General features: G+C 33.1%; 1 protein-coding gene across 1 annotated transcript; it reads right to left on the bottom strand.

Moving 5' to 3' along the window:
• Positions 1 to 8,848: 8,848 nt before the first annotated feature.
• LOC134705857 (perlucin-like protein) lies at positions 8,849 to 26,356 on the bottom strand. The gene is made up of 5 exons (XM_063564571.1): positions 26,302 to 26,356; positions 12,652 to 12,746; positions 11,709 to 11,805; positions 11,009 to 11,213; positions 8,849 to 8,903 (listed from the first exon to the last, which is right to left on the bottom strand). Exons 1-5 carry the CDS (start codon positions 26,354 to 26,356, stop codon positions 8,849 to 8,851), a joined length of 507 nt encoding a protein of 168 aa, XP_063420641.1.
• Positions 26,357 to 27,580: the final 1,224 nt, after the last annotated feature.

Genomic DNA, 27,580 nt, shown 5'->3' with positions numbered 1-27,580 from the left:
TTCATTATGTTGTAAATTGTTTGGTTCACCCGGATGCCAGTCTGTGTAGGTAAAGTTCTTGCCACTGGTTATCCATTTCCAATGTCCTTCAACTTCATCTTTGCCACGTAACCAGTAATCTGTCAGAAATTAAAAAAGATATAATAGATTTTTTTTTTTAGCGTGAATTGCATAATGGTCTTAATTAAAAATTTAATACCTTTTTGTTTCCTGATTTGCTTTCTTTAACTTATTAGATTATAGGGGTTAGGAAGAAAAAATGATTATTTTACTGATGAAATATTAGGCATCTTTTGGTTTCAAAGTACATACTAACAACATAAATACAGGTACCCACTTTTACCCGTCTGTTCTGCCAAGGTTTCTAGGTAGTCTGACTCATCTTTTGTCTCTAACTCAGCCAAATATCCTCCATCATATGCCTGACAAATATCCTACAAGAAGAATTATGGTACTCCGGATAAATACTTGAAAATCTGATATTTGTTCAATTCTTTAAAAAAAAAAATCTTATTCCTTCTTTTCCAAATAATGCCATAATAATTTGGAAACAACAAATACATTTCTTGTGTACTGAAATTTGAAATTTGTGTAAAGAAGAAAGGACACTGGATATTCCGAGTAGACACTGAGATTTTACAACAATGTTACGTGTTTTGTATTACTAATCAGCATTATACGATTACACACATTTTTTCTAGAGATTATAGATGTGTAAACGGGGCTGATTAACTCACAAACTAAATAAAAGTCCGAATTTAAAGCGTACGGAATAATCTTTCGCTTGCAAGTTTTCATTAGTATGACGTCAAGTTTTTTACTGACGTAAATTTGCTAAATCATTCATGCAATTTCTGGAAATTTTATTTGAATTTTAATTCTGTTCATTTGTAAAGGTTTAATGCATATATATTTATATATATTTTGTTATAAAAGCATTAGAATAGAAACAACCGTTATGTATTTGTTTTTTCAATGTCCCCGAATTACTGCATGATATAATAAGGAATGGGAACATTTTTCTAGAGGTTCTTGGTGTGTAAACTGGGATTAATAAAGTCACAAACTGGATAAAAATTGGACAGCTTTTATGTAGTTTGTTTTTCACAATTATAGTTAACATAACGTCAGTTTTTCCATCGAAGTAGCACTGGTTGACTCTACAGAACAATCTCTGTGATGCAAATGATCCATACATGCAACAATTTCAAGCCTTACCGATAACAACTATGTTAGAAACAAACACATATACCTATTTCAATGGGTTAAGCATATCAAATAAGCTTTTGAAATAATAAAAAAGGTTAACAGTTATCTTTTATTTCACTGGTAAAGTGCTGCCCTGTGAAAAGGAATAGTTACATAGATATGGGAAGATGTGGTGTTAGTTCCATAAAGAATAAAATGCATTCAGACATAATTGTCAGCTTCCTTACTCTAGCTGTTGTCCAATCATGTGCATCAGTACTAAACAAATAACACGAAGACCCATGATGAAGCCATTTTGCAGGACAAGCAGCAAGCGAGATAACTACATTTATAAAAAAGATCATATGAACATATTTTTTTTCAAACTTACATGATAACAAAAAGTAAGTCACAAGTATACTGACCTCCGAGAAATATTCCAAAAGGAGTCCCTTATCAAATGGCACAAAAGAACACATCAAAAGAATTGATAACAATTGTCATATTCCTGACTTGGAACAGGCATTTTCTTATGTAAAAAAATACACGGTCAATCTGTGTTAAACGTTCAAATTGATATCTGTAAGGCCACATCTTTGTTTTGTTGCTTTTCATGTTTAAGAATTTATTCACATAGACATATACATGTATATAATAGTTCGTCTCAAATTTAATTTTACTGTTTAGTCAATTTTCGTAATATCCGTTAACGTGGCTCGGTCCTTATACATCTCGTCATTCTGTTATTGTGCTATGGTAATTTTTGTGTATATTGTTTTTCGTGTTTGCTTATTTGCTTATTCAATATGCTTTTTGTTTTTCTGTGTTGACATATTTGTTTGTTTTTAAAGAGATTCAGATTAAAATAAAATGTTGAATGCTGTACCTCTATTTTTGACATTTTTATTTATTTCGTCTGTTTGATTTATTCACACATCGTTGTTAATATAATGTATATATTTGAGACTGTCATACAGGTGAGAGGTTAAGCTAGCTATAAAACATGGTTTAATTTACTATTTTCTACAAAATGCCTGTACCAAGTCCGGAATAGGACAGTTGCAACCATTCGTCTGATGTGTTTAAGAGTTTTGATTTTGCCATTTTCTTTTGGACTTTTTGTTTAGAAATTTTCTGGGGAGTTTTTTTATTTTTACTTTATCGTCTAACAATGTCAGATTTTGAAATTTGCGTATTCAAATTCTTGTTCTTCCCTAATAAGCGGGAGTGAAACATCGTGGCATCACTGCCTACCCCGTATCCAGCTCCCTCGACCACTCAACGACCTTCATGTATGCTACATCAAGATGTATAGTAGTAAGAAGATGGTGTACGCTTCAATTCAGCTTTTTTTGGTTGTCTTAAAGAATTGTAATAATAATTATCATGCCACCACATTAAATGTTAATTTGATCATGTCGACTTTGTACATTTAATTCGTCTTAAGTTTAGGCAAACAATGTAAGATCTTCAAATTTGCCAAATATTTGTTCTTTCATCACTGTTGGTGATCCGATGTATAAATGTGTTGTAGAGTTGTCACTGGTTCAGACATACATTTTGAAGAAGCCCAGGTGGTCGTGTGGTCTAGCGCGCCTGATAAAGTACAGGCGATTTGGTGTCACGATATCTCAGTAGCATGGGTTCGAATCCCCGAAGGCACATTTTCAGATCTTACATTTTTGGGTTGATGTTTAGACGAGTTGTATAATATATACATATATATTTCGTCTCCAATTAAGCCCAAACATGTAAGATCTTTTAATGAGCATCAGCGGTATTCAAACCCTTGCTTCTGTAACATCGTTACATTGTCGGCTACGTGTCCAGCACTCTTGACCTCTTGACAACCTAGGCTACAAACAATATAGAATACAGTGTTTGATGAAATAACTGTTTTCGTCGACTTTGTCATGACGAATAGTGGCAAGTAGATGAGGTATCTTTCGGATTACCTATTTTTGGTTGTCGTAAAGAATGATAATGTTAATCATCATGCCACCGCATCAATTTTTTTATATGGATTTTCTCCACCAAAGAACAAATGGTTATACAGGACTTGTACCATATAATACTTATAATTCGTCTAGAATTTAGCCAATCAATGATAGATCTTGTTCTTGCCTCGGCGGGATTGTAACTCTAGCTTGTATGACAGCATGGCAACACCACCTGAGACGTGTTCAGCACCCTAGAGAACTCGACCATCTAGGCTTCATGACTATCAGTAATCGATGGAATGGTCTTCCCTCGTCGGCTTTATCTAGGGTTGTTACACAGAACACGATGTAAAAAGAAAACTGTGGATACTTTTTTTGGTAACATTTTTTCTTTTTGACTATTAATTTATTTGAAGGAAATGGAATCCCCAGATATGACATCTCACCTTTTTAAGGAATACTGATAATCCCAGTCAATCGTGATTTAAAGTGATCGCACGTACCACATATGGTGTTCAAACTAACAACCTCAGCATGCTCAGTACTGACATGATTGAGAGGTTAGTGATCTAGTATATAAGGTACTGAAACCACTCGACCACTTAGTTCTATATTAACAAAGAATATATTGTATATATAATTTTTAAAGTTAGTCTTCATTGATCATTTACATAATATAGATAACAATATATAACTTAGAGAAATAAATTATTAAACACTGTACATTCGCGATTCGTTTCATTATAAGTTTTTTTAATTTTAAAGCTTTTGCTATGATTTATTTTAGAAACGCTAGAAAACATAACTTAATGCCAAATTCTTACCTATCAGACCTACAATTATCGCCAAGTACAACATGTTATCAGTACGTGAATACATTCTAACATAATTAAGCATTGTTCTGCTTTATCTATATGGTGTTGTAATTGAGGCAGTAGTTTTGAGACGCCCACTCAAATAGAGTACACTTTTTACTGCACGCGTAGTCGGATGCGTTCACTACGAGAACACTTGTACCCAACTAGGGTAAAATTCAAAACCTTGAATATGAAAGCCTCGAAATCCATGATACTTTTTATGTGCGGTAGCTATAGCTTCAAAATCCAATCATGTACACGACATATAATACACACTAGAACACGGCCGCGAAATAGCGGGCATTCAGAGCGTAGTTTAAAGTATGTAAAGTGTTGTTGGAAGAATTTTGTAAAATATTGAATGACTGGAGAATTTCAGCAAAAGTATCATAAGTCATAGGTTATTGGGGACAGGAAAATGCTTTTTTTTTATATCCCGCTCCTCCTTTATTTCTAATATTCCCATTTTTTGGTTTTCTATCAATTTCAATATGAACATACATTAAGTATGTTATGAACATTCAAGTAAGGAGCCTGTAATTCATTGGTTGTTGTTTGTTTATGTGTTACATATTTGTTTTTCGTTCATTTTTTTGTGCATAAATAAGGCCGCTAGTTTTCTGGTTTAGATTGTTTTTCATTGTCAGTTCGGGGCCTTTTAAAGCTGAGTATGCGGTATGGGCTTTGCTCGTTGTTGAAGGTCGTACGGTAACCTATAATTGTTCATATCTTTGTCATATAATGGTCTCTTGTGGAGAGTTGTCTCAACATGGCAATCATACCACATCTTCTTTTTTTTTGTAAAAGATTTAATGACTGGAAAAAGATTTAATGACTGGAGAATTTCAGAAAAGGTATCAAAAGTTCACATGAATATTTTTAGCGCTTATCTGTATATTATGAACATTCATTACTATATAAAAAAGTGTATTTACTTTCAATTCGAAGTTTACTAATCGATCCATAGTTGTCATTGATATAGACCCTCTCTATTTAATAAACTCTGTGACTGCCTTGGATAGATAACTTGAAAATGATAGCAGATAGAATTCTGAAAATACACATTATTCTTTGTATATGTATGTTCAAAGTATACAGAAAAACGCAAACCGGAAGTCTTATTTGACTAAAAATTTCGTCCAATGACGGGACAATATCCGGATGTCTTTTTTCTCTTTTTTCTCCAAAAAAAACCTCAATCTGAATAATCATATGAATGGATGACAAATGGCACTATGCACTGTACCTATAGCACACAGCGGCGTGTCGATTAATTTATTTTGGAAAGAAGAGAAGCGACACCAAAAAAAGAGGTCTTTTCGTTTAATATTGTAGATATATTCATACGTCGGATACCGGGCAGTTTCTTTGTTTCATGTATTGGGAATTTATTTTTGTTTCCAAACAGAATTATAAGGTTATGTTTAAGTTCACTGCACAATTGTAAATTGTCTTCCTAAAGACCAGCAAAAATAAATGGTACAAGTTCACGTAGTCATAAAAAAAGTCGTATCATTTACGTTATCGAACAAAAAATCAGAAATACGGAATATTATATGTGAATGGTTAGGAAATCCGTTTCCCCTACATGTTTTAAAAGTCTAAGAAAAATGTTTTCACTGATACAAACGTTTTAAGAACCAGCTTTGTGTAACTATAGACAAATTCGACTGTATATACGGAAGTTAATATGTTTACTCTGATTTGAAATTATCTTTTATAACTTTTGTTTAGTAATTGACAACCTATGTTGTTTATGGGTAATAGGTGAAATGTTGCATGATCCCTCAAAATGACAGCAGGCGAAGTTTTCCGAACGATTTTTATTTGTACACTGCTAAACACTGTCAGGTCCTGGCCATGGTATATTTTGGAGAAATGTTTTTCCCTTACTTTTACTAAAAAAAATATTCTCTGTGTGTGCCATTGCAAGAAATAGTTTTGCTCGTTATTTTGTCATATTAAAAAATAATCTCAACAAAATTTTCCCGTTTAAACAATTAAAAAAAAAGTTTGGCATGTAAAACGGACGAAGATATTCTAACAGAAGTACAAATACCAGTCCTCCCTTTTGTGTATACATATGAGAAAACATTTCAAAGTTATTATTGAATTCAAATCCATCACACATACGGTATATATTGGAGTCCGAAAAAATAAAGGACTTCATTCCTATCAAACTCCTTTTTAATTGTTGACCAGTATATTTCTTTTAGTTTTGGGTAAAATTGTAAAGGAAATAATACTATCAAGACGTCCTTCCATACATTTTTTTTTTCTGTTCTGACTACGTTTCACCCAATCGAAATGGTGCATGGACATATTTTGTTTCATATTATTAGAATTATTTTCAATATTATCGGTATTAAACTTGATTATCGACACATGAAAGTTTGTCAGCATTGTCAATATTTTAAACGTTAAAGTACCAATAGTTCGGTCACTACTCAATTAAGTTTGTCGATAACGTAGAGAATTTTGACGGTAAAGAAACATCAATTCGATCACTTCTCTGTTACGGGCTGTACAATGACTAGCATAATGTAAATTTCTTTTTATCCTATGCAACATTGAATCTTAAATTATATGCTTGGTTTGTTATGATTATTTTGTTATTTGTTTTGTTGTCATCTTTTATAATTAGTTAGTTTATTTGTTTAAAGCTTTGTGTGGTAATTATGTTTATGTTATTGTTTTTCTGTTTCTGTTTTTTAGGGGTGGTAGGGTGGGAAGTGTTAATTGCTCCTTTCAAGGTCTTGGTATCTTAAATAATCCTGCTTCTTTTTTTATTATAAACTAATTTATAATAAATAGTTTAACAGAGGAAACTACATATGATTATTTTGATTACATTCTATAAACATTAAATTCTTATAATATTTCATTATCTTTTTTTAAAGACTTATTCAAAGTATACAGAATAAGACTAAATATCTTGCAGGAAGGTAAACAAAGATGTTGATCCAAATCAAAAATAATCTGGTAGAAACTGTACTGTATCATCCAAATATTTTAGAGGTTAAAAACCAATAATACCGTGTTAAAAAACCTAAAGTATATAAATCAATACTTTGTACAAAAACATTGTATAAGAAAAAACTGAACTCAAAAGCAAATTCAAAAACGGGAAGTTCATTGGAACTGATAAAATAAAATGCATCAATTAACGGAACAATGGAAGACTATTGACATCTTCCTCACTTGGTACATGCATTTTTATTTGACAATGGTCAGTTTAATTCGGCTTTATAGCTTGCTGTATGCCAGTTGTTTATACTTCCGTTGTATTGAAAAAAAAAATCGATTATTTTTTTGAAAAAAAATTTGTGCTTAAATGACTTAATGCGTCAAACGAAAAATTACCTTACACTGATTAAAAAAAAATTCCGTCTTGTATCTTTTTATGAAATAAGAGAGATAGTTATCTGATTCTGGAGTCAAATGATAAGATACTCTAACACTATACTTACTTTGAGGGAGATACTTTAACAAATTAACTTACGTTGGCATATGACACCATACATTAAACTGCTTCTAAATAATATGATTTCGATGTACTATTGCTTGAAATAGCGGAAGAGATCGATTACTTCTTTTGGTCTGCACAAAGATGCCATAAAAAAGTTTAATCACAAAAATACTGAACTCCAATAATTCAAACTCATAAGTCGAAATTTATCGCAGGTTCTCCGAAAGGGTAAGCCGATCCTACTCCAAATGTGGCACTGTCGTGTTGCTCATGTTAGTTCAAAATGCAATAAACGAATGGCTTTTCGATGTTGACAGGAATATCAATAATGTGGTCATTTTATATAAATTTCCTGTTTACAAAACTTTGTATTTTTCGAAAGACTAAGGATTTTCTTATCCCAAGCATATATTACCTGTACCGTATTTGGCACAACTTTTTGGAATTTTGGATCCTTAATGCTCTTCAACTTTTTACTTGTTTGGCTTTAAAAATATTTTGATATGAGCGTCACTGATGAGTCTTATGTAGACGAAACGCGCGTCTGGCGTACTAAATTATAATCCTGGTACCTTTGATAACTATTTTCATTGTAGAATATTTATGAAAGTGAACTCTTAATTACTACACTTATGAAGTGTACAAAGCCCTGGTTCATATTCAATAGAAAAACACCTATAACTGATTACAGATGAAAGAGAATAGAATTAAAAAAAACCCAGCATTTTGAATATTTAATATACTTAGAATAGTAAATATATGGAACAACGGCAAAACTAATCAAATGGGACAAAGGTGAAGGTAAAATAATCTTTAAATTGATTTTGATACCAGACATTAAAGTCATTGTTTTTTTTTATCAAAGAGAAACTTGATATATAAAGCAAATGAATTTTTCGAACGCTTCCTTCGGTTTAAGTTTCATGAATATCAACCAGCGGTATATTACTGTTGCCTTTATTTTTTTAGGTCTGCAAACTTATTTTATGGTTCATGTACCCGTTGTTAAGACAGTGGATGAGATTAATAAGATGGAGGATTTAGTTGATAAAATGTTTTAACAGATCAATATAATCATACTACGAACCTCGCTATTTATCTGCAAGGGTGTTGTATGAATGCGTGTTTATTTTTTGTAAAAAATAAAAGGTTCATTGGAGATATTTCATATACTTATATGTTCTGTTTATTTTCATCGCATTTTTCTTAGACTCGGGTCGATTAAAATTTGTTGTATACGATTTTTTTTTATATTTAAGCGAAGACTCCACGTTATCTGTTAAAGTATTTCAAGTCCGATGCTAGCAAGTCTCTGGCTTGCACTAAACAACTTGAATATTTGAAATAACAAATATTGTACTGCCTTTGAATATGATTATAAACACGATTTTTAATCATTTTTTTCCAGCTAAACCAATATCTGGGATCAATGGTCCTGCAATTTTAAATCTGAAAAGAGAAAAATAGCTCATAAAAATAGTACTTGATAAATTGCATGCCTTTATTGGTGATTTTGAATCTGTTCAAAGTTTTGATTTTTCTACCCTGTATACCACATTGCCTCACAGTCTCATTAAGAAAAAATTAACACACCTTATCAAATGGGCATTTAAAAAGTCAAAATGTGAATATATATGTTCAAACTCTTTTAGGTCATTTTTTAGTAGCAATAAACAAAAAAAACTATATCAATTGGACATGCTTTGGTACTATATATGCCCTTGAATTTTTACTAGTTAACATTTTTGTTCGCTTTGGTGATTCCGTATATCGTCAGATTATCGGAATTCCAATGGGGACTAACTGTGCACCACTTATTGCGGACCTGTTTTTGTATTGCTATGAGTTACAATTTATGACAAAAATAAGCAAAGACCCATCGAAACAACATCTGATAAACAAATTTAATAATACTTTTAGATATTTGGATGATATGTTGGCTCTCATTAATGACGACTTCAGTATGTATATTAAAAAAAATTATTCTGTTAAACTAACTTTGAATAAAGCTAATACTAACAATGACCACTGTCCTTTCCTCGATCTTGATATCTATATCACAAACGGAAAGCTGAATACTAAAATTTATAACAAAAGAGATGATTTTTCATTTCATATCGTTAATTATCCATTTTTAGATGGTGACGTTCCCTTGTCACCATCTTATGGTGTTTATATATCTCAACTTGTACGATTCGCTCGTGTATGTAACAATGTTTTAGATTTTAACGAGAAAAACTTATGTATTACTGAAAAATTATTACATCAGGGTTTTCGATATCACAAACTAGTCAAAACATTTACTAAATTTTATCATCGGTGTAAGGCCATCATTCGTAAATATAGCTCAACATGCAGACGTCTTATACATTCAGGTATTTCACATCCAATTTTTTATAGAAATAATCTTTATAAAGCACAAAGGTGTCAGTATTCACCTCAGAAACTAACAAAATCTTTGAATAGACTTATTAAGAAGGGATATAGTTACGATACTGTTGTCAGGTCATTAAAGATTGCATATTTTGGCGTTAATATTGATACACTTATAGGGTCTTTGCATCGACACACATTTAATCAAAAAACAGTCATTGGCATGACACGGGTAATGTTCTTCTCATATATGTTATGATGGTATGATAATAAACCCCTAACGGGACAGATTGTGCCTGATGTTCATATGATGAAATCATAATCTTTCAGTCAGTTTAATTGAAGTCTGGAGCTGGCATGTCAGTTAACTGCTAGTAGTCTGTTGTTATTTATGTATTATTGTTATTTTGTTTATTTTCATTGGTTACATCTTCTGACATCAGACTCGGACTTCTCTTGAACTGAATTTTAATGTGCGCATTGTTATGCGTTTACTTTTCTACATTGGCTAGATGTATAAGGGGAGGGTTGAGATCTCACAAACATGTTTTTGCGCCTGTCCCAAGTCAGGAGCCTCTGGCCTTTGTTGGTCTTGTATTATTTTAATTTTAGTTTCTTGTGTACAATTTGGAAATTAGTATGGCGTTCATTATCACTGAACTAGTATATATTTGTTCAGGGGCCATCTGAAAGACGCCTCCGGGTGCGGGAATTTCTCGCTATATTGAATGAAGACCTGTTGGTGACCTTCAACTGTTGTTTTTTTCTATGGTTGGGTTGTTGTCTCTTTGACACATTCACCATTTCCATTCTAAATTTTATTCATATCCATTTTTTTTTATCAATTATTTTCTATAAGAACACATCTTTTTAAATCTCAGGAAGTCCTGCGAAAGATAAAAAACCATAATGTTCGCAAATTTGTTACATTTCAAAATCAGAAATTATGTCGCTTGACAAGTCCCAGTATATATTAGATTTGCCGACCTTTAATGGTCAGTTTTTCAAAAAAAAAAAGTTAAGTTATTTGTTATATATACTATGTGTAAAAAAATATTGAAATATCCGAAAGTATCAAAAATAGAGTTCTTTTTTTGGCTTACTTTCAACATCACACCTAACGTATATTTGTTGTAGGTCTTTGTTCGAGTTTAAATCATTCTCAGATCTATATAAATTACCCTGCTTCACAAATGTAGTTTTGAAGAACATCACATTGAAAATCATTCCATTGATAACCTTGTGAACCAAACAAATGTAAACAATCTTCGTCATGGTGTAAATTGTTTGGTTCACCCGGATGCCAGTCAGTGTACGTAAAGTTCTTGCCACTGGTTACCCATTTCCAATGGCCTTCAACTTCATCTTTGCCACCTAACCAGAAATCTGTCGAAAATTATAAAATAAAAAAACAACAACAAATGAATGCACAATCGATCTTTGTACCTGTACCAATAGGACCTGAATGTTATGCATAACAATACAAATAATAATAATAATAATCTTGTTTTCTAATCCTTCGAATTTGTCTCAGAACATGGAAATCTTCTGCAACAAATAACTAATAAAATTGTCACTTCATTCATGCTTATTTGTATCCCATCACCCATCACACTTTCAAAACAACATGTATTATAAGCAAGCGAAATCATTTACCTTTTATAAAATTAATCATGTTGAGCATATACCGTTAGATCGATATCTTTTATTTTAGCGTAATTTGCACAATGGTCGTTACTGAGAAGTAATGGAGAAGAAGGAAAAAAAAAGAAAAAGGTAATACATTTCAATCTCATATTTTGCTTGATTTTTGCTATTTGGCATTTACATTCATCTTTATGTTACAAAGTACATATTGACAACATACATACAGGTACACACTTTTACCCGTCTGTTTTGCCAAGGTTTCTAGGTAGTCTGATTCATCCTTCGTTTCTAACTCCGCCAAATAACCTCCATCATATTCCTGACAAACATCCTACAAGAAAAATATTTTAGTCCTTATAATTCTTTATCCAAATATTTGTGATTTTAATTAAGCGTTTTTATGTTTAATGGCTACTATATTCACCATCGAATGCACAATTGAAATTTCTAAACTAGGTAGTTATACAAATTTGAAGAGTACCAGTAACGAAATAAATTTTTGCTTGCAAGTTTTCATTTGTATAACACTGTTTTATGCACTGACATAAATTCGAGAAATCATTCATGAAATTTCGCTTAATTTTATTTGAATTTTAGTTCTATACATATTCAAAGGTTTAATGCATTTTATTTTTTTTGCTATTTATGCATTAGAATATAAACGACTTTTATCTATTTGTTTTTCAATGTCCCTGTATTCCTGCACGATATAATAAGGATTAAGCACATGTTTTTAGAGTAGAAGTTCTTGGTGTGTAAACTGGGACCAATAAAGTCACAAAAGAAACAGCCACATATACCTATTACAATGGGTTTAACATAACCAATAAGCTTTTGAAATAATAAAAAAAGGTTATCCGTTGTTCTTTATTTCACTGGTACAGTGCTGCCCTGTGAAAAGGAATAGTTACATAGATATGGGACGATGTGGTGTGAGTGCCAATGAGACAACTCTCTATCCAAATAACAATTTATAAAAGTAAACCATTATAGGTCAATGTACGGCCTTCAACACAGATCCTTGGCTCACACTGAACAACAAGCTTTCAAGGGCCCCAACATCTGTAATATTAAACTGAATTCGGGCTATAGGAAATGACTACTTGTAAAATGCTATTCTGAACACTAGTAATTTAAAGAATAACATGAATTCAGACATAATCGTCAGCTTCCTTACTCTAGCTATTGTCCATTCATGTGCATCAGTACTAAACAAATAACACGAAGACCCATGGTGTAGCCATTTTGCAGGGCAAGCAGCAAGCAAGATACCTACAATTATAAAAAAGATCATATGAAAATATTTTCTTTCAATTTTACATGATAACAAAAAGTAAAATCACATATATATACTGACCTCCGAGAAGTAATCCAAAAGGAAAGTCCCTTATCAAATGACACAAAAGTGCGAACAAATCAAACGAATGGATTACAATTGTCATATTCCTGACTTGTAACAGGCATTTTCTTATGTAGAACAATACATGGTCAATCTGTGTTTAACGTTCAAATTGATATCTGTAAGGCAACATCTTGGTTTTGTTGCTTATCATATTCAAGAATTTATTCACATAGACATATACATATATATATAGTTCGTCTCAAATTTACTTTTACTGTTTAGTCAATTTTTAGTAATATCCGTTAACGTGGCTCGGTTCTGATACAGTTCGTCATTGTGTTATTGTGCTATGGTAATTTTTGTGTATATTGTCTTTTGTGTTTACTTATTTGCTTATTCAATATGCTTTTTGTTTTTCTGTGTTGACATATTTGTTTGTTTTAACAGAGATTCAGATTAAAATAAAATGTTGAATGCTGTACCTCTATTTTTGACATTTTTATTTAATACGTCTGTTTGTTTTATTCACACATCGTTGTCAATATAATGTATATTTTTAAGACTGTCATACAGGTGAGATGTTAAGCTAGCTATAAAACATGGTTAAATCCACGATTTTCTACAAAAGAAAATGCCTGTACCAGGTCCGGAATTTGACAGTTGTAACCATTTGTTTGATGTGTTTAAGAGTTTTGATTTTGCCATTTTCGTAGGGACTTTTTGTTTAGAAGTTTTCAGGGGAGTTCATTTATTTTACTTTAAGCCTAACAATTTCAGATCTTCAAATTTGCGTATTCAAATTTTTATTCTTCCCTTATAAGCGGGAGTGAAACATCGTGGCATCACCGCCTACTCCGTGTCCAGCTCCCTCGATCACTCAAGCACCTATGCTTCATCAAGATGTATAGTGGTAAGTAGATGGTGTACCCTTCAATTCAACTAGTTTTGGTTGTCGTAAAGAATTAAAATATTAATTATCATGCCATCACATTAAATGTGAATTATATCATGTGGACTTTGTATATTTAATTCGTCTTAAGTTTAGGCCAACAATGTAAGATCTTTAAACTTGCCAAAGATTGTTCTTTCATCACTGCTGGTGATCCGATGGATAAATGTGTTGTAGAGTTGTCACTGGTTCAGACATACATTTTGATGAAGCCCAGGTAGTCTTGTGGTCTAGCGTGCCGGATATAGTGCAGGCGATTTGGTGTCACGATATTTCAGTTGCACTTAGCTGCCTTGAAAAAAAGAAAATTTTGCAGCTCAATGTCTTTGGTGCACTTGGATTTAGCTGCCTTAAAAATAAGAAAATTTTGCAGCTCCATGTTTATGTTGCTCTTAGATTTAGTTGCCTTGAAAAAAACATAATTGGTAGTTGAAATTAGCAACGTCCATTGGCCAAAATTACGGGATAAAAAGGACGATGCTTTGTTTTTAAATTATTCTTTATCTTTCCTGTATCTTTTCTCGTCTTTTTCGTTAAGACCATCAGGTTCTTAAGTGTGGAGTTTTCTCTTCTCCTTCTTGCCGTGGTGTCCCACTCGGTGTTTACTTCTATAATTTGGAAAGTGACATTATCAAAAGGATGTCTTGTTGAACGAAGATGTCTTGTGAGAGGACAGTTTTTGTTGGTTTTGTACGATGAACGATGGTTATTAAGCCGAATATTAAATTTGTCCATTGTTTCTCCCACATACTGAATGCCACAAGTGTCACATGTTAATATATAAATTGAGTTCTCCGTTTTACAGTTGGAATAAGGGTAGATGGTATAATTTTGTTTAGTAACGGAGCTAAATATATTTCATTTCGTTTGAAATTGGGGTTTCCCGTTAGGTATTTGTAGTTATTATATATAGATGGGAACTAGTGTAACTAGTTTTAGAACTAGTTCTGCAGGAGTATGTACTATTTATAAAGTCTGATGTTACGTGTACAAGGCACGAGAAAAGTTTTGGCGGTTTCTACGGGTGGGGTACTATATAAAGTTTGGCAGCTTACAACACAAACAATTCCTTCGACCACATTGTTTGTATTAACCGGGCGATGGAGTAGGCTGCTTTACTAATACAGATGTCACTAATTTGTCACGGATGTTTTTATGTCTCCTGAAGGCCATGACTGGTGGTGATGAAAATACTTTTTTTTTAGATTTAAATCATTTTCTATAATTTTCCAATGCTTCTGAACAATGGATGACACATTTTTAAAATCATGATGGTAAGTGAGTAAAAGGGGTGTTCTGTTACCTGCTTTATTATTATCTCTGTACTCAAGAAGTTCCTGGCGACTAGTTCTGTTTGCTCTTTCGAAAGCGCTATCAATGATGTTGTTATTGTATCCTCGAACAACTAGATGTTTACGAAGTTGTCCAAGTCTAGCCTTTTTCGTATTTTCATAGAGCATATTCTCTTGATTCGCAAAGACTGGCTGAATGGGATACCACGGGAGCAGTGTTTAGGATGGCAACTTTTAGGAGAAAGGAATTGATGTTTGTCCGTTTGTTTGGTATGAAGGTACGTTATAATGGTTCCGTTCTTCGTGTAACTCGTAGTATCGAGGAAGTTTATTTTCTCCATAGAGGATTCATATGTAAATTTTATTGAATGGTGGAAAGAGTTACAGTGTTCTAGAAATTCATTAAGATGTTTTTGTGAATCTGTCCATTTGAAATCCTTGCGGAATATGTCTATACATACAGTGACTAGCAGAATGTTAATTTCGTTTTATCCTATGCAACATTAAATCTTAAATTATAGGTTTGGTTTGTTATTATTGTTTTGTTGTCATCTTTTATATATTTGTTAGTTTGTTTGTTTTATTCGTTTGTTGTTTGTTTATAGCTTTGTGTGTAAGTTATGTTTATGTTGATGTTTTTCTGATGATGGTTTTTGGGGGATAGGGGAAGGGAGAAGGGTAAATTACCGAAAAAATTTAAAGGCTTTCAAAAACAATTTCCAGGAACACTTGAACTTCGAAAATTACATTTTATTTATAAACCTCTCTGTAGAGGAATATAACAAATACTGGAGTCCCTGGTCCCTATTATAGAATAAGTAACAAGTATCGAATATTGATTGAATATATATGACCCCACAAATAGACATGGCAGGAACTAATTAGATTCCATTGTTTTTACTAGTAGATAATAATTATTCATGCTCAACCCATCGTTGCACCATTATATATTCAGTTGTTGTTTAATTATTTTATACACTCTTTGTGTAAATATGCCATCCTGTATATCTTTGTTCATTCATGTTGTGCTAGTCTATTTCTTACAAACAATAGAGAAAATTCATTACAAAAAAAAAAATTCAAGTCAAGTTATGTTTATGTTTTTCTGTGTATGTTTATCATCAGTTTGTTCCCTTACGAATGCCGACAATTTGTTGGAAAAGTCTACCTCCAAACTCAACAACAAATATTATACGTAGAGTGACGGTATTAAAAATACATGACGTTACTGTAAAGTAAAATCACAAAAATACTGAGCTTACAGGAAAATCAATTCGGAAACTCCATAATCACAAAGCAAAATCAAATAACAAAACGCATCAAAAACGAATGGACAAGAACTGTCATATTCCTCTTGGTACATGTATTTTAAAATGTAGAAAAGGGTGGATTATACCTGGTTTTATAGCGCTAACCCTCTTTCTTTGATGACAGTCTCATCAAATTCCGTTATATTTACAATGATCGGTTAACTATACAGACACAATAAATAAAATAGACAAAATATGGGTACAGCAGTCATCATCATGTAACAATTTTAAAAGGAACAATAAAACAGAACACAAAACATCTACCTACAAACACATTCATTGATTTGTTTGTCTGACGTCAGAAAATTCTATACGTCACATAGATTTGTCGTTCAATGTACATACAAACATTTTAAAATTTACATAGGCAATGTTAGCAAACAGGGTTAAAAAATCTAAAGTATGCAAGAATAAATTTCAGAAAGAGACCGACATTAAAAATAGTCAAAAAGTTATATATAATTTAATTGCAATACTCATATAAGAAGACCCTATTTCAATACTGAACGAATAACAATGAGACGAAGAACAACGATCAAGAGTTGTTGACGTATTTTCTAAACTATGTTAAAAATTAATTTAGAGTTGTCTCTCTTTGTCTGTTGTTAATTGTAATTCACAAATACCAGAATTAAAATACTACAGACTTTCTGTATTTTATACTTATTTGTGTAGAGGTTCCATCCTCTGTGTTTGATTTACAACATATACAAAACAATCCTTTGAATTAAACACACATTTTATTACACCAACTTGATTTACATTTTCATGACTAAAATATACATTTGTTCTTTGTGGCTTTACTTTGGCTAAATAGTATTCAATAATATTTTGTTGAGGCCCCAGAGTGACTATCAGCTGACCTATATTGACATAGTGCCATAAAACCCCTGGTAGTTAAACACGGTTACACCCCACCTACCATGGGGAGTGACCGGGGAAAACACTCGTATTACCAATGCTCCAGTCATTAGTGCCCCACCTGTTGGCAGGTGTAGGCCTCTCCTCTATAAGATGAGGTGAATAACGTGTGGTAAACATTGTTTCTCCATCACAGGATAAGGGATTGTCAACTGAAACCAAAGTATTTGACCAAGGAAATTGTACATACATTATGACACAACATCATGTGTTGGTTGAAATGGATGTCAAGTATAATATTTGAAATCATAACGGTTCTCAAGATATAGAGCGGACACGATCTTCACCACAGGACACGGGGTTGTCAACTGAAACCAAATTGTTGTTGACCTTGACCTTTGACCTAGGAAGTTGTACATACATCATGACACGCCCTCTGGTGGTGGTTAAAATGGATGTCAAGTATAAACTTTGAAATCATAACGGTTATCTAGATATGGAGCGGACACGATCTTCACCACAGGACACATGTTTGTCAACTGAAACCAAAGTTTTTGACCTTGATCTTTGACCAAGGAAGTTGTACATACATCATGACACACCCTCTGGTGTTGGTTAAAATTGATGTCAAGTATAAACTTTGAAATCATAACGGTTCTCAAGATATAGAGCCTGACACGATCTTCACCACAGGACACAGGGTTGTCAACTGAAACCAAAGTTTTTTTACCTTGATCTTTGACCTAGGAAGTTGTACATACACCATGACACGCCCTCTGGTGGTGGTTAATAAACATGTAAAGTATTAAGTATGAAATCATAATGGTTCTCTAGATATTGAGCGGACACAAAGTTAAAGTGTTACTTACGGACGGACAGACAGACGGACGGACGGACAAACTGATCACTATAGGGCGACTCGCCTAAAGGCGGGCCCTAATAACAAGTTGAAACAAGGAGTTATCGTTCATAAACTCGCAACAGTAACTTATCAAGTCCAAGTTCGAGATTTAGTAAGGAAGATCCATATTGATCAGATTCGTGAATTCGTACCGCAGAAGACATACCAAACATACTTGAAGTTACTATATCTGATATTGACACTGAATTCATAACAGAACAGTACCAACATATAATTCAAACCGCGATACCGAAAACTCTGAAAATAACAAGGAATCCGAACAAACTAAAATTACCGAAAATAAAACCGTTGAAAATGCTAATGATACTATCGTTACGCACCGTACAGAAAGAGTAAGAAAAGACCAAGAGAAACATATGACTGTAAATATTTGTAGTTATGTTAGTGTAGTGATATAAAGGTTATGGATTTCATAGTTGAACCTTTAATATATATATATAAACAGTAAAGCTTGTAGCTATTTAGTGCAAATGAGTGCAAATTGAATTAATTTCTTTCATTCATTAGAGATTAATCTTGTTTATCTTAATCTTCTGAATTAGAAGGGGGAGTATTGTTATGTTTACATGATACGTTATCACTTTTACAGTTTAATTGGCTTATAATTAATACTGACGATTGCACTGACACACTGTTTTGTACTATGGGAGATGTGATGTGTAATAGCCAATATTCACCGTGTATATTTCCCCAAAATAAATTTGTATTCTTTTCTATTTTTAGCCTAAATTGATCGTCATAGATGGCCCAATTTTCTGATCTTGTTGCCGCTAATCTGATATCGCGCATATATTTTAACAATTCAAGTGTGCTGTTTTTTTCAATGTAGACAGGCATAAAAACCATGAATGCTGAAGTCCAATCATTTATCAACAAATAAACACTCGACGATCTTTTTTCAATTCAATTGTCCCCCCTTTTTAATTTAAAATCGCCCTCGTCCACCTTTCCCATTGCTTTTTGCGTTCTCAAAAGAGAATGAAGCTCAATAAACTTTCACTCCCAAATTTTTTTCCTTAATTTTAAAAGGCACGTGTTCCCCATTGTGTCATGAATGCTAGATTCTTTTGACAGAGTGAAATCAATGGAATTATTTGCAATTTCAAAGTTTTGGTGTAACGGGTGGTGCCTTAAAGCGGGGAACGCTCGTGTACCCTCCTCCGACTCATTACCTGATGAGGAATCAGTAGTTTCCACCGATCCTTCTGCACCACGTGTTCGACCCCTTGTGTTTTCTTGGCAGTTTTTTTCCGGCCAGCCCCTTCCTTCTTTTGGGGGATTTCTTCGTTCTGCACTCTCTGTCCTCCTGTCCTGTTAGCCGTTCCTCTCTTCTTTCCCATGGCCCTTGATGGCGATCTTATGGCATTTCTCTTGTTTGGCATCTCTTCTTTTTCTTTTAAATAGTTTAACTAATTTGTGTAACACCTGCTTTCTAGTCGACAGCAAATAAACAAGTGCCCGAAACGGGAATTTAAAAATTCTAATTCAAGCTGATACGGAAATTCCCCAAATTCTGATTCAAGCTGCGAGCGCCATCTATGACCATGCCGAATATGGCAATGAGCTACAGGCTGCAACACCCACGCACCCACACAAATATTTGATTAAATTAAACCAGATTATTGAAAATATAAATTTTTTATAATCTCTATCATAAGAATCCACAAATAGTTAATTCCACTCCGCGATTGAATGATTTTGACGTTTGTAGTTCAACGTATTTTGTAATTCATAATAGAAAAATATCATAATGACATAAAATAGAACAATATCACACTTACGGGATCTTTTAAAGTACAGAGTCACGCTATAAGAACCAAAGAAATACAAAAAGTCGAATATACAAAACACACCACCAAAATATGAAAGACAATACAAACACATTGACGAGGTGTATAAGTACCGAGCCACGTCAAACGGATATCACATAAAACCATTGAACAGTAAAAGAAATATAAATAGTAGAACAAAGACAATGAAAGAACAATAAAAACCGTTGTTAAGATGGTAAACAACATCAGTACGCAGAATCTATACATCAAGACCATCGTGTATTATTTGTAAAGTTGGTTAGGAATATTATTCAAACAAGGTCTTGGTACCTTCCGATGAACTTATTTAGAAAAAGGACGAGACGTTTTTTGACATACCCCTGTTTCATCAACTTTCTACAAAGACACTGATGACGTTTTACGAAGTCTGATTAGGAGATGCAATTTCTTGAATATCGAATAAGTTGGGAAATATATATCCCATATGCAAGTGAAGTTGGTATATTACTACTAAGGTGGGAGAAATTTATAATTTCAAAATTAAAATGGTCTCGTTTGTCATAGATTACGGTACTGAGATGACTGTGTAAGTCAAATTCGAAATATATGTCTAAAAATGAGGCGAAGGAAGTCGTGTCTGTTGTCTCTTTAATTTCTAGTTCTGGGGAATATATTAATGGAACCAATGAGAAACGTTTGGATTGTTTATGGAAAGAACATCATCAATATATCTGAAAGTAAAATTAAATAATCTGGCTTCTTTGATCCTCTTGTTTTTGACAAGTGTCTGGAGAACTCCGATTCATATGAAAATAAGAAGAGGTCGGCAAGAAGAGTTTGTTTCCTTAGGAATGCCGACAATTTGTTGGAAAAGTCTACCCCGAAACTCAACAAATATGATGTCGATAAGAAAATCCAGCATACTGACCACTTGTTCTTCTGTGTAGCATGTTTTACCCTTTTTGTTTGTCACTATTAACAAAATATGCCTTATGAAATCCCAAAGTAAAAAAAATATAGCGTATGCTACCATTTTTATGTTGAAAGGCATTGTGGATTATTTCTTTAAGGCAATTTTTCAATTTCACATGGGGAATGGTGATTTACAGGATTGAAAAATCAAAAGTTTTGATAGAACTAATTTCAGAAAAAGACCGAGATTTAAAATTGTCTAGAAGTTTAGAATTTTGAAGATTCCATATACGGTTAATGCCAAACAGTTTCACAGTATTTCTGAAGACCCTCTTTCACTGCGGACAGAATTTTAGTCAATCTAATGGACAATTCTTTAGGGGAACATGAAGATGATCCAGCAGTATACCGTTGTTTGTACGGAATTTTATGAAGCTTTGGTATCCAATACACACAAGGTAAGTCCTCCGATTTGGTGTTCAATGTAATGTTTATTGAAGCCATGAAGGACTTATGATTTGCTTAAATCTCATCCTTGTCAAATGATATGTCAAACCTCAAAGTACTACACATATGGAATCATTCATTACCGAAAGGCATTACAACATAGCCTTCCAAGACAAATATCTTTTGCATAATACTGTCAATTCATATAATCTAATATCAGGAAGGGCAATAAATCGTATGCATAACAGTTAGATTATAAACACGATTTGTAATTATTTTTTTCCAGTTGAACCAATATCTGGGATCAATGGTCCTGCAATTTTAAATCTGAAAGAAAAAAATAAATAGTTCTTATCCATTTTTTTTGTCAATTGTTTTCTTACACGAACACATATTTTTCAATCTCAGGAAGTCCTGCAAATGAAAAAAAAAAACCCATAATGTTCGCAAATTTGTAACATTTGAAAAGCAGAAATTATGTCGTATGACAAGTCCCAGTATATTAGAGTTACCGACCTTTAATGGTAAAAAAAGAGTTAAGTGTTTTGTTATATATACTATGTGTAAAAATGTTGAATAACCGAAAGTATCAAAATAGGGTTCTTATTGTGACCTTCTTTTAACATCACACATAACGTATATTTGTTGCAGTTCTTTGTTCGAATTTTTATCCATTCTCAAATCTATATAAATTACCCTGCTTCACAAATGTAGTAGTGCCGAGCATGACATGGATAATCATTCCATTTTTTATTATCATGTGGACCCCACAAATGTAAACAATCTTCGTTATGTTGTGAATTGTTTGGTTCACCCGGATGCCAGTCTGTGTAGGTAAAGTTCTTGCCACTGGTTATCCATTTCCAATGTCCTTCAACTTCATCTTTGCCACCTAACCAGTAATCTGTCAGAAATTAAAAAAGATATAATAGAATTATTTTTTTAGCGTGAATTGCATAATGGTCGTAATTAAAAATTTAATACCTTTTTGTCTCCTGATTTGCTTTCTTTAACTTACTAGATTACAGGGGTTAAGAAGAAAAAATGATTATTTTACTGATGAACTATTAGGCATCTTTTGGTTTCAAAGTACATATTAACAACATAAATACAGGTACACACTTTTACCCGTCTTTTCTGCAAAGGTTTCTAGGTAGTCTGACTCATCTTTTGTTTCTAACTCAGCCAAATAACCTCCATCATATGCCTGACAGATATCCTACAAGAAGAATTATGGTACTCCGGATAAATACTTGAAAATCTGATATTTGTTCAATTCTTTAAAAAAAAAAACCTTCTTATTCCTTCTTTTCCAAATAATACCATAATAATTTGGAAACAACAAATATATTTCTTGAGTACTGAAATTTGAAATGTGTGTAAAGAAGAAAGGACACTGGATATTCCGAGTAGACACTGAGATTTTACAACAATGTGACGTGTTTTGTATTACTGATCAGCATTATACGATTACACACATTTTTTCTAGAGGTTATAGATGTGTAAACGGGGCTGATTAACTCACAAACTAAATAAAAGTCCGAATTTAAAGCGTACGGAATAATCTTTCGCTTGCAAGTTTTCATTAGTATGACGTCGAGTTTTGTACTGACGTAAATTTGCTAAATCATTCATGCAATTTCTGGAAATTTTATTTGAATTTAATTCTGTTCATTTTCAAAGGTTTAATGCATTATATATATTTTGTGATAAAAGCATTAGAATAGAAACAACCGTTATGTATTTGTTTTTTTCAATGTCCTCGAATTACTGCATGATTTAATAAGGAATGGGAACATTTTTCTAGAGGTTCTTGGTGTGTAAACTGGGACAAAAAAAGTCACAAACTGGATAAAAGTTGGACAGCTTTTATGTAGTTTGTTTTTCACAATTACAGTTAACATAACGTCAGTTTTTCCATCGAAGTAGCACTGGTTGACTCTACAGAACAATCTCTGTGAAGCAAATGATCCATACATGCAACAATTTCAAGCCTTACCGATCAACACTATGTCAGAAACAAACACATATACCTATTTCAATGGGTCTAGCATATCAAATAAGCTTTTGAAATAATAAAAAAGGTTAACAGTTATCTTTTATTTCACTGGTACAGTGCTGCCCTGTGAAAAGGAATAGTTACATAGATATGGAAAGATGTGGTGTGAGTTCCATAAAGAATAACATGCATTCAGACATAATCGTCAGCTTCCTTACTTTAGCTGTTGTCCAATCATGTGCATCAGTACTAAACAAATAACACGAAGACCCATGGTGTAGCCATTTTGCTGGACAAGCAGCAAGCGAGATACCTACAATTATAAAAAAGATAATATGAAAATATTTGTTTTCAAACTTACATGATAACAAAAAGTAAAATCACAAGTATACTGACCTCCGAGAAATATTCCAAAAGGAGTCCCTTATCAAATGGCACAAAAGAACACATCAAACGAATGGATAACAATTGTCATATTCCTGACTTGGAACAGGCATTTTCTTATGTAAAAGAATACACGGTCAATCTGTGTTAAACGTTCAAATTGATATCTGTAAGGCCACATCTTTGTTTTGTTGCTTATCATGTTTAAGAATTTATTCACATAGACATATACATGTATATAATAGTTCGTCTCAAATAAAATTTTACTGTTTAGTCAATTTTCGTAATATCCGTTAACGTGGCTCGGTCCTTATACATCTCGTCATTGTGTTATTGTGCTATGGTAATTTTTGTGAATATTGTCTTTTGTGTTTACTTATTTGCTAATTCAATATGCTTTTTGTTTTTCTGTGTTGACATATTTTTTTGTTTTTAAAGAGATTGAGATTAAAATAAAATGTTGAATGCTGTACCTCTAATTTTGACATTTTTATCTATTACGTCTGTTTGATTTATTCACACGTCGTTGTTAATATAATGTATATTTTTGAGACTGTCATACAGGTGAGAGGTTAAGCTAGCTATAAAACATGGTTTAATTTACTATTTTCTACAAAATGCCTGTACCAAGTCCGGAATATGACAGTTGCAACCATTCGTCTGATGTGTTTAAGAGTTTTGATTTTGCCATTTTCTTTGGGACTTTTTGTTTAGAAATTTTCTGGGGAGTTTATTTATTTTTACTTTTGCGTCTGACAATGTCAGATTTTGAAATTTGCGTATTCAAATTCTTGTTCTTCCCTAATAAGCGGGAGTGAATCATCGTGGCAACACTGCCTACCCCGTGTCCAGCTCCCTCGACCACTCAACCACCTTCATGTATGCTACATCAATATGTATAGTGGTAAGAAGATGGTGTACGCTTCAATTCACCTATTTTTGGTTGTCGTAAAGAATTATGATATTAATTATCATGCCACCACATTAAATGTTAATTTGATCATGTCGACTTTGTATATTTAATTCGTCTTAAGTTTAGGCAAACAATGTAAGATCTTCAAGTTTGCCAAAGATTTGTTCTTTCATCACTGTTGATGATCCGATGTATAAATGTGTTGTAGAGTTGTCACTGGTTCAGACATACATTTTGAAGAAGCCCAGGTGGTCGTGTGGTCTAGCGCGCCTGATAAAGTACAGCCGATTTGGTGTCACGATATCTCAGTAGCATGGGTTCGAATTCCCAAAGGCAAATTTTCAGATCTTACATTTTTGGGTTGATGTTTAGACGAGTTGTATAATATATACATATATATTTCGTCTCCAATTAAGCCCAAACATGTTGAATATTGCCAAAGATTTGTTCTTTCATCACTGTTGGTGATCCGATGTATAAATGTGTTGTAGAGTTGTCACTGGTTCAGACATACATTTTGAAGAAGCCCTGGTGGTCGTGTGGTCTAGCGCGCCTGATAAAGTACAGGCGATTTGGTGTCATGATATCTCGTTGGCATGGGTTCGAATCCCCGAAGGCAAATTTTCAGATCTTACATTTTTGGATTGATGTTTAGACGAGTTGTATAATATATACATATATATTTCGTCTCCAATTAAGCCCAAACATGTAAGATCTTTTAATGAGCATCAGCGGTATTCAAACCCTTGCTTCTGTAACATCGTTGCATTGTCAGCTACGTGCCCAGAACTCTTGACCCCTTGACACCTAGGCTACAAACAATATAGAATACAGTGATTGATGTAATAACTGTTTTCGTCGTCTTTATCATGATGAATAGTGGCAAAAAGATGAGGTATCTTTCAGATTACCTATTTTTGGTTGTCGTAAAGAATGATAATGTTAATCATAATGCCACCGCATCAATTGTTTTATATGGATTTTCTCCACCAAAGAACAAATGGTTATACAGGACTTGTACCATATAATATTTACAATTCGTCTAAAATTTTGCCAATCAATGGTAGATCTTGTTCTTGCCTCGGCAGGATTGTAATTCTTGCTTGTATGACAGCGTGACAACACCACCTAAGACGTGTTCAGCACCCTAGAGAACTCGACCATCTAGGCTTCATGACTATCAGTAATCGATGGAATGTTCTTTTTTCGTCGGCTTTATTTAGGGTTGTTACACAGAACACGATTTAAAAAGAAAACTGTGGATACTTTTTTTGGTAACATTTTTTCTTTTTGACTACTAATTTATTTAAAGGAAATGGAATCCCCAGATATGACATCTCACCTTCTTAAGGAATATTGATAATCCCAGTCAATCGTGATTAAAAGTGATCGCACGTACCACATATGGTGTTCAAACTAACAACCTCAGCATGCTCAGTACTGACATGATTGAGAGGTTAGTGATCTAGTATATAAGGTACTGAAACCACTCGACCACTTAGTTTTATATTAACAAAGAATATATTGTATATATAATTTTTTAAGTTAGTCTTCATTGATCATTTTAATACATAAAATAGATAACGATATATAAGTTAGAGAAATAAATCATTAAACACTGTACATTCGCGATTCGTTTCATCATAATTTTTTTTAATTTTAAAGCTTTTGCTATGATTTATTTTAGAAACGCTAGAAAACATAACTTAATGCAAAATTCTTACCTATAAGACCTACAATTATCGCCAAGTACAACATGTTATCAGTACGTGAATACATTCTAACATAATTAAGCATTGTTCTGCTTTATCTATATGGTGTTGAAATTGAGTCAGTAGTTTTGCGACGCCCACTCAAATAGAGAACTGGAGATTTTATAAATGACACAATGGCAAAATTTGATTATTTGTACAGGATTGTTATTTTTAATTAACCTGTAGGCGTATCAATATAAAAATAAAAATCCGGAAATTCATACTATAATAGACCTGTTTAAATATGAAATACGTCATTGTAGTTCCATATCGTCATAATACCAATTAGTAGAATTTAAGAACATTGGTGTACATGAGATGAATACCTTGTAAAAGAATAAAGAGATAAATCAGCTATACCTAATAAATAACATCTTCTATATCTCTTTAAAATGTTAGGATATCGAGTAATTCGGTTATTTTCCTTGCGGAATATGGCGATAAATACAGCCCGTAACAGAGGAGTGATCGAATTTGCATTTCTTTACCGTCAGAATAAGTTACGTTTATGCCCGCGTCACACTGTCCCGATTTTTACGCCGAAGTCATCACGATTAGGGAAATTTCCAAAATCGGGACTGACCGTATCCAGATCGGGCTATTCGTAATGCAATCTTTAACCATCGTAGAAAAATCGGCAACTTTTTCTAGACTTCGGGGACAACTTCGGGAATGGTTCTAAATTTTTTAACATGTTAAAAAATCACCGAAGGTGCGTCCGATGTTGAGGGTTCGTATTGAGTTCGTATCACCATCCTCACCATCGTAATGTCACCGGGAATGCATCTTTGCACATCGTATTGCATTCGTGTTTCCATCGTTTCCATCGGGCAGTTTTGACATTACGATGTCTACACGAATGAAACACGAAGCTACCAGAAGGTCTTACGATGGAAACACGACTTCGTGAAGACCTCGTAATCCCGTCGTGTTGCCATCGAATCAAAGTACGAAGGCGACAAGATAGAACTACGACGGCAATAAATTCAGCTAAATGTAAGTTAATTTTCGCGCTAAAATAATTCAAAGTGCCAGTCGCGATATGCACTGGTCAGTCTAATACGACAGTTAAGAAAGACGTTCACAAAACATGGAGCTCATATTATATGATTCTATCAGAACAAGAAAGGCGACAACGTTGTTTCTAATAATTCAAATAGAACAAGAAGAGCAGCTATTTCAGGCTCAGGATTTACTTTTACAATCAAAATATTCTTTTTTGTCAATTTTTCATATCAAGTAACATAAT

Source organism: Mytilus trossulus, chromosome 2, assembly GCF_036588685.1.
Source record: "Mytilus trossulus isolate FHL-02 chromosome 2, PNRI_Mtr1.1.1.hap1, whole genome shotgun sequence".
NCBI lineage: Eukaryota > Metazoa > Mollusca > Bivalvia > Mytilida > Mytilidae > Mytilus > Mytilus trossulus.
The sequence above is the reverse complement of the archived record's forward strand: the minus strand, read 5'-3'. Positions and strand labels throughout refer to the sequence as shown.